The following is an 11,943-nucleotide window of genomic DNA, read 5'->3' as shown; positions in this document are numbered from 1 at the left end:
ATATTAAACAGTACATGTTTACAATACCAAAAAAGAAAAAATCCACAAAAGCCACTTTATTTTAAAATATCATGTGACAGATACTTTCCAGAGCTACAACATGCCGTGTATAGCTGCCAGCCCTTGTCACAGTTTTGACTCTTAACCCCATGGACTCCTTTCCCTTTCTTCTCTGAAAAAAACTAATTTAAATTTGCTTTTTTTTTTTTTTAACTGAGTTGAATTGAGATTGATGTGTTTTCACTGGATTTTAATCTCTCTCAACTTCCTGCACTTAACAATATGAAATAGAAACTTTTGTCTTTACTGAGGCAAGGATATGTTTGAGATGCACAGTTGGATAATGTGGGAAAATGACATCTAAGCTTTACCTGGTCACCATGCGATGTGATCAGATGCTTGAAATTTAACACTTCTCACTTGGTTCTTATACTGAATGCCGACTCTGCTCTGTGTTAGAGATATGAAATGGTGTTTGATACTGTTTGAGACATTATGGAGAGATTTAATTATTTGTAATAAAAGATTTGCTGCAGTCTGAAAACTGCCCAGGGGCGCACTGTTGGGTTTTTCTTTAAAATAGAGTACTTTGTATTCTGGGAGAATCAAGTTCTAATGAATGCAGGTATGTGGAAATTCTGTTGAAACATGTTTAGAGTTAGTTTTAGTTTTAAAAAAAGACTCTAGTAAAAATAGATAGCTGTTGAGGAAGCCCTGTTTGTATAGATCTGAATAATGGAACAGAGATGTTAAACTAATTTTAAGGGCAAATAAAGGCTACCTCCTTGATGCTTAGTCAAGGTCACCCAGATAGTCTGGGTGAGCCCCTGATTAATACTGATCGCAATGCCTGATGTTCCTCTTAATGAAATTAAGCTAAAAGTATAAATATCTTGTTAAACAAAAATGAAACAATCTGTCTCCATCTAGCTTTTTAACATTTTCAGGCTGATATGACAAAAAGGGCATGCTCGTCCACCTTAACTCTCTCTGATAAAGAAAAAATAAGCATGAAATTGGCAAACAAAATACAGTTCAAAAGAGACTTGGAACTTTTGTACCCTTAGTATGAAAGTAAACAGAGGGAGGCATGAGTGCAGTGACGGAAGGCTGTTTATATTTGGTGGATTCAGCCTCCCTCATGTGCTAGAGGAAGCAACAGTCTTCAGAGCTCTGGCTGCCAGGTGGGGAGGAATAGACTGCTGTCTCCCCGGAGTGTTGGCTCCCACGCTGTGAGTCAGGATTGCATAAGAGAACTCAGCAATGCTTGCCAAGGCAATACCAGTGATGCTCTGCAAATGCCCCACGACCTTCAGAAATAGAGACAGATTTCTTATTACTAAAAAATCTCAACACGTTTTAGTGCACAAACACATTTCCTGGGATGTTCTCTCAAAGCAATTGTAAATTCATTTTTCTGAAATCCAGATTCCAGTGTTTGCCAATGGCCAAATTATATTAGGATGCCTTTGCCCTGATGATGTTAGCATGGAAACTTTCTGCTAGACATTTCCCTCTGCTGGAGATAAGTTTTGTGAAATATAAGAATGATATTTGGGCCTTGACATTTTCATTATTTGAGAAGATGTAATTGTTGGACTTTGTTTTGTTTTGAAACAGGGTCTCACTCTGTTGCCCACGCTGCCAGGCTGCAATGCAGTGGTATGATTTTTGGCTCTGCACCAAAATCACTGCAGCCTCCACCTCCTGGGCTTAAGTGATCCTCCCACTTCAGCCTCTGGAGTAGCTGGGACTACAGGCACAAGCCACTATGTCCAGCTACTTTTGTTTATTTTTTGTAGAAATGAGGTCTCACTGTGTTGCCCAGGCTTGTCTCCAACTCCTGGGCTCAAACAATCCTCCTGCCTTGGCCTTCCAAAATGCTGGAGTTACAGGCGTGAGCAACCCTGCCTGGCCTTTTTTGTTGTTGTTGTTTTGTTTTGTTTGTTTGAGACAGGGTTTCACTCTGTCACCCAGGCTAGAGTACAGTGGCGCAATCATGGCTCACTGCAGCCTCCAACTCCTGGGCTCAGGTGATCCTCCCATCTCAGCCAAGTAGTCCACATAGTTGTGGGACTGCAGACATGCACCACCACGCCCGGCTAATTTTTTTTTTTTTTTTTTGTGAGACAGGGTCTCACTCTGTCTCCCAGGTTGGAGTGCAGTGGTGAAATCTTGGCTCACTGCAACCTCTACCTCCCAGGCTCAAGCGATCCTTCTACCTTGGCCTCCTGGGTAGCTGGGACCACAGGCATGTGCCACCACACCCAGCTAATTTTTTTTAATTTTTGGTAGAGACAGGGTTTTGCCATGTTGCCCAGGCTGGTCTCCAACTCCTGAGCTCAGGCGATCCACCCACCTCAGCTTCCTAAAGTGCTGGGATTACAGGTGTGAGCCACTGCGCCCAGCCATGACTAATTTTTAATTTTTGTAGAGACAAGGTCTTGCTATGTTGACCAGGCTGGTCTTGAACTCCTGGGCTCAAACAGTCCTCCTGCCTTGGCCTCCCAAAATCCTGGGATTACAGGCATGAGCCACCATGCCCAGCCTGGACTTTAACATAATAGCAGGTTATCGTTATAAAGGGAAATGAACAAGCCTAACTTGGGCCTCCATTTCCAGTTTTATAAAAGGAAAACAAGGAAACATTTCAGCCCTATCCTAGATTTTTCCCTCTCAAATCTTGCACACTCATCCTAATCCTGGGTCTTGGCACTTCTGTAGGTTGTCCTCTGTTTTCCTTTAACTGATGGGTGAAATGTTTTCTGTTAAATGAATTCTCACCATGCTGGTCCTGCTCAGTGGTGCATACCTGGCTCCAACACTCATGGTTTTGGATGAAAGCACTTGCTGCAATGATTCCTACTGCCAACAGCATGAAGTCTTCCTTCACTGAAATAAACTTTTCCCTGAGTGATTAAAACCACATTAATTTTAAAGCTGGAATGGAACTTAATCTTCCAAATCATAGGGTCATGGAACTTCAACTATGAATTATTTGTGTCGATCATCTTGGATTTTTTAGACATGGAAGGAAATGGTCAAGTAATAGCTCAGTGACCTGCTCTCCCATTCTCCCCCAACTTAACTGGGATTAACATGAGCCTTATGTCTTGAATGGTTTATAGGCCTTTTTTAGTTCTATCTGTCTCCCTAACAGTTGTAACTGTGAGGCTTTTAACCAGTCTGACTTTACAGTAATCAAACACTTTTGTCCAAGTTGCAACCCTGTGACTGTTTTTTTTTTTCTTTTTTCTTTTTTCTTTTTTCTTTTTCTGAGACGGAGTCTCGCTCTGTCGCCCAGGCTGGAGTGCAGTGGCGCCATTTCGGCTCACTGCAAGCTCTGCCTCCTGGGTTCACACCATTCTCCTGCCTCAGCCTCTCAAGTAGCTGGGACTACAGGCACCCGCCACCACGCCCGGCTAATTTTTTGTATTTTTAGTGGAAACTGGTTTCACCCTGTTAGCCAGGATGGTCTCGATCTCCTGACCTCATGATCCTCCCACCTCAGCCTCCCAAAGTGCTGGGATTACAGGCATGAGCCACCGTGCCGGCGACTGTTTTTTTTTCTAAATGACTGACCAAAGCAGTCCAGTAACCTTGAGTTTTATGCAGCTATAAAGGAAAAACTAGGAAAGAAAATATATTAATTAGTTAAAGTAATTTAAATTTAAAAGTAAAAGCCTTTAGGGTTTCCCTGACCAGGCTCAGTCACGTGCATCCAAACAACATATTGGAACTAATAAGAACCAGGTAGCCTGAGTAGGTTATCCGGGACTGGATGCCACGCTAGGCTAATTCCATTCCCCAAGTTCTTATGGTCTGTCTCCCCTTCCCTGTTCCTGGAAGGAGCCTACCCTATAGGAGTTGTCTTACCCTTGCAGCTGACTGGGAGTGGAGTTCTCAATTGAAGCCCTCAACAGGCTCTCATATACGGGTTCATGCAGAAGATAGACCAGGTCAAGCAGTGTCAGGCAGGTTGCATGCAGCCTCATGGCTGGAACCAAACAGCCATTGTATCCTAGATGGAGTATGGGAATGATAGGGAGAATTTATGATCATGTCTTCTCTGATCATAACCACAGTTGTGACAAAGCTGTTGAGGTGCTAATGTGCTTCCTGGTTGCTATGTTCTACTATAAGAAACCTGTTTAGCTGGAGATCAGTTTTAAAGGACAAAGGTAGAGGTAGAGAAACCTCCATCTGTAGTATACATACAATTAGCATGTAGTTGTCCCTCTGTTATCTTATGCCTCTATAAAGTCACCTCTTTGATCCTGCAGTAAGAGTGCCTAGTGAGTCCAAACAGAAACCAGTTGCGAAGACCTCTGAGCTTCTTTCCCTGACAAGTGCCAGAGGGAACACCTGTTTCAGTCATCCAGAGACACCATCAAGCTTCCTACTGTTCCTCATTGGCAGGTTCTGCCCACCGCTCCCAAACTCCTGTGCACATTTTTTTTGTTTGTTTTGAGAAGGTGTCCGCTCTCTTGCTCAGGCTGGAGTGCAGTGGCACGATCTTGGCTCACTGCAACCTACACCTTCCAGGTTCAAGCAATTCTTGTGCCTCAGCCTCCCAAGTAGCTGGGATTACAGGCACCCACCACCAGACCCAGCTAATTTTTGTATTTTTAGTAGAGATGGGGTCTCACTATGTTGGCCAGGCTGGCTTGAACTCCTGGCCTCAAGTGATCCACCTACCTCAGCCTCCCAAACTGCTGGGATTACAGGCATGAGCCATGCCCCCCCCATGCACATTTTGTATTGCCTTCTATGGAAGTCTCCAACCCATATTCCCTAACACAATAAGATACCTAAAACCTCTAAGAGCGTCTCTACATATGCCAGGGGAGTAGGCAGATTAATTTGGAAGTTCAAGGACTTCAAAACATCAAGCTCTGATTCCAGCAGTTCTTCTTTAGTGTGTAGATAGCCTAGAGCCTGGAGGAAATTCAAGACTGTAATGTTGCTGATTATCTGAGCAAAGAAAAGAGAGGGAAAGAAGAATGTTAGGATAAAGGTCATACATCTTGACAGAGTGCACAAAGCCCTTCATAATCCAGCCTATTCCTTCATCTTCAGTCTTGTCTCTTGGTAATTCCCCCTCATACTCTGCTTGTCATTCCAAATTACTTGCGGTTCCCAAACCCACCATGCTGACCCTCTCCAAGCCACTACACAGGCTGTTTTCTATACCTAGATCTCCCTTCCTTTCCTCCCTAATTCCTCTGCCTCTTCTCTTAGGATCAGGATCCTCCCATCTCCCACCCACCCCATTTCAAGAAGTCATTTTCTCTAAATACACTTCCTTGACTCTCCAAGGCTGATGAGGTACATTTATAGCCCTCTGTATTTACATTAATCAGAGCTTTTTTTTCCACACTATTTGTATGTGTCTTTTCCCATTACATAATAGGTTCCTTGTGAGCACAGACAATATTTTTACTGTTGTAGCCATGGCACCTGGTGCAGCATCTAGCCATAGAATAAACTCAGTAAGTATTTGTTGAATGAATGAATATTTTACTGTGTAGGCATTGGGTAGTGATGTGGAAATATTTTTTTCCCTTATAAATGTAATAGTTTGCTTCTACTGCTGATAAGTATGCTGGCAATTCAGGCACCTTATGTAAACTGCCCTTGAGTCCAAGGGGAGGAAAGGTGACCAGTATAAATGATGGCATCTGTCCCAATTATACTTTGGGAACAGAACTTCAGGCTATTTAATGACTGCCTCTGTGTGAGTGAGAGGGGGAGAAAGAGAGAGAGTGTGTGTGTGTATGTGTGTGTAGAAGGTATGCTTAGGAAGCATAATTACACTGTGGAATTTCCATGAGTTGTATCACCTAACCTAGGAGTAGGTTTCTTACAGCTACCTTGTTTTTTTTGTTGTTGGTTTTTTTGAGACAGAGTCGCTCTGTAGCCCAGGCTGGAGTACAATGGCACGACCTCAGCTCACTGCAACCTCCACCTCCCAGGTTCAAGCAATTCTCCTGCCTCAGCCTCCTGAGGAGCTGGAATTACAGGTGTGCACCACCACACCTGGCTAATTTTTGTATTTTTAGTAGAGACAGGGTTTTACCATGTTGGCAAGGCTGGTCTTGAACTCCTGACCTCAGGTGATCCACCTGCCTCGGCCTCCCAAAGTGCTGGGATTACAGGTATGAGCCACCGCGCCCGGCCGTTGTACTTTGTAATTTATTTATTTTCTTCTTGTCACTGACTTGAAGCTTATCACAGCCCCCCTTTGTATAAAAGCTGGTTTCTTCCTAAAACTCAGGTGCCCATGAGCAACTCCAGCTCCTTACTTTGTTTTGGAAGGAAAGTTTGCTGGCCAACTGAACACATGACACAAGACGGAGAGTAAACTTGTTGACAAGCTGCTGTTTCAGAGCCCTCCAATTCTGAGACTCTCTCTTATTATCTCTTGGCTGGATTGTGGCTTGCCTGCAGATGTTCTCTGCCTGTTTTACCATAAACCTGTAAGGAAGGGAGGGAGAGTAAACAATCCTTACTCACACAAACTAAAGGGAGTTTAATTTGCTGGTTAAGAAATTTACATTTGAGGCTGAGCATGGTGGCTCGCACCTGTAATCCCAGCACTTTGGGAGGCCGAGGCAGGCAGATGACTTGAGCCCAGGAGTTCAAGACCACCCTGGGCAACATGGCAAAAACCCGTCTCTAACAAAAAAAAATAGCCAGGTGCCAAGTGTGGAGGCACATGCTTGTAGTCCTAGCTACTCAGGAAGCTGAGGTGGGAGGATCACTTGAGCTCAGGAGGTCAAGGCTGCAGTGAGCCGAGATCCCACCATTGCACTCCAGCCTGGGTGACAGAGCAAGACCCTGTCTCAAAACAACAATAACAACAAAGAAATTTATATTTGCAAGTTAGAGAGGGTGTAAAACCAGGTCTCAGGGTAAGGGGCAACTACTCATACTTTCTTAAAGATGTAGGTACATTAGCCACTCTGAGAGGCGCCGCTCAAAAGGCATTATGCCAGGGCTTTACCTTTCTAGGATTTCTACAGCCTGGTAGCTCACAGATTTCTCCAGACACCATTGTTCAGACAGGAGAAAAACAAACTCTGCCAAAACAGGAAAAAAGAGCCTAATTCACAAGATGCAACCAAAACCACTCTGTGAACTCTTGGCGTTGTGTAAAAGCCATGATGGGGCCAAGGGAAGAGGGTCAGGAGGTGAGAAAGATGAGACTAAAACAACCAAAGCTGAGCTTAGTTTCTTTTGCTGCCAATAGGCAGATCAGAGGCATGAAAAGGAGGCTGACTGAGTGCCAAAGACAAGGGCTTACCAAGCCGCCTCAGTGACCCTTGAGCCTTCCTGTGGGTTTCAGCTGATAAAAGTCTTGGCCAGTTACACACAAACATACCAGCTGGTCTAGGTGACCTCTACACCATGCTGGGAACCCCCAGCTTCAAGGAAGATTCTTGGATTGATAAAAACCCTAACCCCTATATTCTGTTTTCTGTGGAATGTTGGCAGGAACAGAAAGATCCCTCCTGGAGCTTCGATATTCTTTATGACACTGTTTGTTTAGTAACCACCCTCTGGAGAACTCCCATTGCTTTACAAACACAAGTCACCTTACAGCTGGACACCATCTCTCCACCACCAGTTTGCTGGGTAAATCTGTGGTGGCTGAGCCTCTCCCCAGGAGCAAGTGTGTTACTGTGAAGTGGCTTGTTTTGAAGAAACATCCCCTAAATCGAAGAACATAGCCCAATTTAGGGGGAGGGAGTCATTGGGAAGGCGGGAAGGGTGAGATACCTTGGCAAGATTTTAGCCTGCCTCTGTTTCTCTTTGAAAGAACAGCTCCAGATTGAATTATATTTATCTTGCAATATCATTAGAGGGTGGAAACAAGGGTAAATGTCAGTTCTCAACAAAGAAAGCTCCTACAGACTGAAGACCTTTTAGCATTGATCCGTAGAGAATTACACATTTAGTCAAATAATCATATGTCTTCAGAGAAAATTTAACTTTCTTAGAAAATGAAGTCAAGCTTACACAAGTAACAATCTACTCAACACACATTACACATAGATAGATGTACAAAACCTCATCATTACAGAGGCTACAGTTTGGCTAGCAATGTCCAATGCAGGACAGAATTAGTTTAAGCAATTCAGCAAAATACCCTAGAACACAGAATTGTGTCTCTTATTGGTCATTTTATTTGCTGGACTTTAGGCTTTATTTCTTAGTTTTGTTCTTTGTGTATGTGTGCAGTTGTTAAGTTTTGGTTTGGTTTTGCTCTGAATTATCTGGGCATTTGTTTCTGTTTTCCATTTTAATTTGCCAAAAAAACTGAGCTTGAATTAGGTGGAATGGATGAGGGTTACACCTTTCCCTTGCTATTGGCCCCACCTCCTGGATAACAAGCATACTCAGATCTGCTATTAACTAAAAGACCCTCCCCTTTAACCTCTTAGGGTAGGGCTCCACCTCTCTCTTTCCCATCACTGTTGAATTTTTTTTTTTAATAAATAAATAAATAATAAATAGACGGGATCTTCCTATGTTACCCAAGCTGGTCTCAAACTCCTGGCCTCAAGCAATCCTCCCGTCTCAGCCTCACTGTTGAATTACTTGAAAGCCTGGCTTACACACCCACTGCTTCCACTTCATCGTTCACTTCCTAATTTTCTATCTGTTGGCTTCTACCTTTCCTAACTTGCTGAAATGATTCTCAGAGGACAGTAAATGTGTCCAAATTGTTAAAATATCATGGCTTTTTGCAATCTTTAGTTCTGTTGATGTCCCTAAAGCATCTGAAACTTCTGACCATCATCCTTTTCAAAGTCTCCTCTTGGCTGCCAAAAGTCCCTTGGTTCTGTTCCTATCTCCTCCTTTTATTTCCTTCGCAAGTCTTCTTACTCCAATTCTCTGAACACAAAGTGTTTTCCCACGGAACTGTCCTTGACCTGCTTTTCTTTTCTCCTTCTAGGAGCTTATCCTCTGCCACAGTTTCAACAATATCATTGTGAAGATAACTTGAAAACCTTGATCTCCATTTCTGACCTCTCTTCTAACCTACTCTTTGAATAGTCTACAAGAACACTTCTTTTAGATGTTCTGCAAACACTTTAAACTCAGCAGATCCAAAACCAAAGCTATTATACACACACACACACACACACACACACACACACACACACATACACACACATATATATATTTTTTGAGACAAGGTCTCACTCTATTACCCAGGCTGGAATGCAATGGCGTGATCTTGGCTCACTGCAACCTCTGCCTCCCGGGTTCCAGCCATTCTCCTGCTTCAGCCTCCCAAGTAGTTGGGATTACAGGTGCCTGCCACCACGCCTGGATAATTTTTGTATTTTTAGTAGAGATGGGGTTTCACCGTGTTGACCAGGCTCCAAAGCCATTATTATCTTTCCCAAACAAAAGTCACTTTTCCTCCTGCTTTATTTGTGTAGTGTGTCTGTGTTTTTTTGTTGTGTTTTGTTTGGGGTTTTTTTTTGAGACAGAGTCTTGCTCTGTCGCCTAGGCTGGAGCACAGTGGCACAATCTTGGCTCACTGCAACCTCTGCCTCCCAGGTTCAAGCGATTCCCCTGCCTCAGCTTCCCGAGTAGCTGGGACTACAGGCACTTGCCACCATGCCCAGCTAATTTTTGTATTTTTAATAGAGACGGGGTTTCACTATGTTGGACAGGCTGGTCTCGAACTCCTGACCTCTTGATCCACCCCCCCCCCCGGCCTCTCAAAGTGTTGGGAATACAGGCGTGAGCCACTGTGCCCGGCTGTGTCTGTGTGTTTCTTTTAATGACCACTATACTTCCAGTCTTCTAGGCTCAACCGTTTAGCATAGTCACCTTTTCCTCCTTCACTTCCTAAATTTATCCACAGCAGAACCCTAGACTTTGCCTCTAGAATGTTTTTAATCCACCCTCCCTTGTTATTCCCTCTGCCCTATCACCTAGCCTACTGACATAATCCACCTGTCTGCCTACCTCCCATCTCCCTCTGGTTTAATCCATCCTTTACCTCCTTTACATCACTGCCAAAATAATGCTTACTAAGGCAGGGTTACCATCATATCCCTTATTTTAAAACCTTCACTCCCTTATTTAAAAACCTTCAATGTCTTCTTGGTTTCCTACTAAACCAAGGATAAACTCTTCCCCTTGGCATTCAAACTTCCACATGGAATGTCTCCAAACTACCTTTCCGGTATTAATTTCAACTATTCTTCCACATGCACTGGCCAACATGGACTACACTGTACCCACATGCACCCTAAGCACTCCATTTCCATAGCTTTACTCATGCTATGAGCTATGCTTTGAGTACATAGTAAAGCTATGCTATGAGTAAAGCTACTCATTCTACCTCTTTTTGGTAGAAACGCTGTCTCCTTCCTCCCCCTTCACCAACCCAATGTCCTCCTTCCTTCAAGGTCTGCCTGAAATGTCCCGATGTCTGGCCCATCCCCTGAATTCTTCCTATTACCCCATCGCTCCTCTCAACCCCCATAAACGCTTGTTTTATCTCTCTCTGACCTCTCTTATCTAACCATAGTACCTAGTCATTGCATATTTGTTCTAATATCTCCCCCAAATTGCACATGGTTTGAAGGCAAGACCTCTATCTCTATTTCATCTTTCTTTTTTCCCTTTTTTTTTTTTTTTTGTGAGACAGAGTCTCGCTCTGTCACCCAGGCTGGAGTGTAGTGGCACCATCTCAGCTCACTGCAAGCTCCACCTCCCGGGTTCACGCCATTCTCCTGCCTCAGCCTCCCGAGAAGCTGGGACTACAGGCGCCCACCACCACACCCGGCTCATTTTTTTGTATTTTTAGTAGAGACGGGGTTTCACCGTGGGATGGTCTCGATCTCCTGACCTCATAATCTGCCCGCCTCGGCCTCCCAAAGTGCTGGGATTACAGGCGTGAGCCACCGCACCCAGCCTTTTTTTTTTGAGACGAAGTTTCATTCTTGTCGCCTAGGCTGAAGTGCAGTGGCACGATTTCGGCTCACTGCAACTTCCGCCTCCTGGGTTCAAACAGTTCTCCTGTCTCAGCCTCCTGAGTAGCTGGGATTAGAGGTGCGTGCCACCAGGCCTGGCTAATTTTTGTATTTTTAGTAGAGACAGGATTTCACCATGTTGGTCAGGCTGGTCTCGAACTCCTGACCTCAGGTGATCCTCCCACCTCAGCCTCCCAAAGTGCTGGGATTACAGGTGTAAGCCACCATGCCTGGCCCTCTATTTCATCTTTCTAGCCAAGCGGTGCCACTCATAAGTACTCCATACATGTCGAAGAAATCAAGGGGAGAGCACTGTTGTGTCTCGTCCATCACTATATCCCCAGCACCCCACAGAGAGGTGTTAGCAAACATTCTCTGAATGAATAAAATCAACGGAATCTCAAGGTCGGTGCCTGAAAGACACAAGCCCCAGTCTCCCATGAACCCAGCTCCCCGGCCCTGCAGCCGCACCCACGATCAGGGGCTCCCTGAAGCTGCCCAGCCGCCCGGAAGCCTCCCGCACTGCTTGCTCATTCTGCAGGGCCAAGTGAAGCAGGGCGTCTTCGATCGTCTCTGTGGCGACAACTCCAAACTGAAAGTCAACGAGGGAGGCCGATCTTGGCCTCATGGGTCCGTCCATATTCACGAGCCTCTTGGTACACCTGGACAGGTTCACTGGATCCACATACCGCCCCCCTTAGCTCCTCTCCAGTCTTCTGCCACACCCTGGATTCCTCGTCCCCTTCCAATGAGTGTGCCGTCGCCTCAAGTCTGAGGAAAACCCAATTACCACCACAGCCTCAAACCCTCCACAGCTTTTTCCCGCCCCAACGGCCACGGACTCCTCAGCCAATCAGAAAGCACGTCCGCTTCTCACCTCCCGCGTCCATCCCCTGTGGCCGGGAACCGCGGTTCTGCCCGGCAAAGGGCACGCGGACTA

The 11,943-nt window shown here is 44.9% G+C and overlaps 1 protein-coding gene across 7 annotated transcripts; it reads right to left on the bottom strand.

Moving 5' to 3' along the window:
* Nucleotides 1-41: 41 nt before the first annotated feature.
* Nucleotides 42-11,917, bottom strand: CNTD1 (cyclin N-terminal domain containing 1). Of its 7 annotated transcripts, none has more exons than XM_058445469.1 (7): nucleotides 11,881-11,911; nucleotides 7,007-7,082; nucleotides 6,306-6,477; nucleotides 4,812-4,974; nucleotides 3,877-4,021; nucleotides 2,813-2,909; nucleotides 42-1,310 (listed from the first exon to the last, which is right to left on the bottom strand). In XM_058445469.1, exons 1-7 carry the CDS (start codon nucleotides 11,891-11,893, stop codon nucleotides 1,140-1,142), a joined length of 837 nt encoding a protein of 278 aa, XP_058301452.1. In that variant the 5' UTR covers nucleotides 11,894-11,911; the 3' UTR covers nucleotides 42-1,139. The 7 variants fall into 7 exon arrangements, with proteins under 7 accessions (XP_058301452.1, XP_058301451.1, XP_032019619.1 ...); XM_058445468.1 differs by lacking the exon at nucleotides 11,881-11,911 and adding an exon at nucleotides 11,475-11,871 and having other exon boundaries at nucleotides 4,812-4,938; XM_032163728.2 differs by lacking the exon at nucleotides 11,881-11,911 and adding an exon at nucleotides 11,475-11,870.
* Between the last annotated feature and the right edge of the window lie 26 nt (nucleotides 11,918-11,943).

Source organism: Hylobates moloch, unplaced genomic scaffold, assembly GCF_009828535.3.
Source record: "Hylobates moloch isolate HMO894 unplaced genomic scaffold, HMol_V3 SCAFFOLD_10, whole genome shotgun sequence".
Classification (NCBI taxonomy): domain Eukaryota; kingdom Metazoa; phylum Chordata; class Mammalia; order Primates; family Hylobatidae; genus Hylobates; species Hylobates moloch.
Note: the sequence above shows the minus strand (reverse complement) of the source record. Positions and strands in the feature narration are given on the sequence as shown.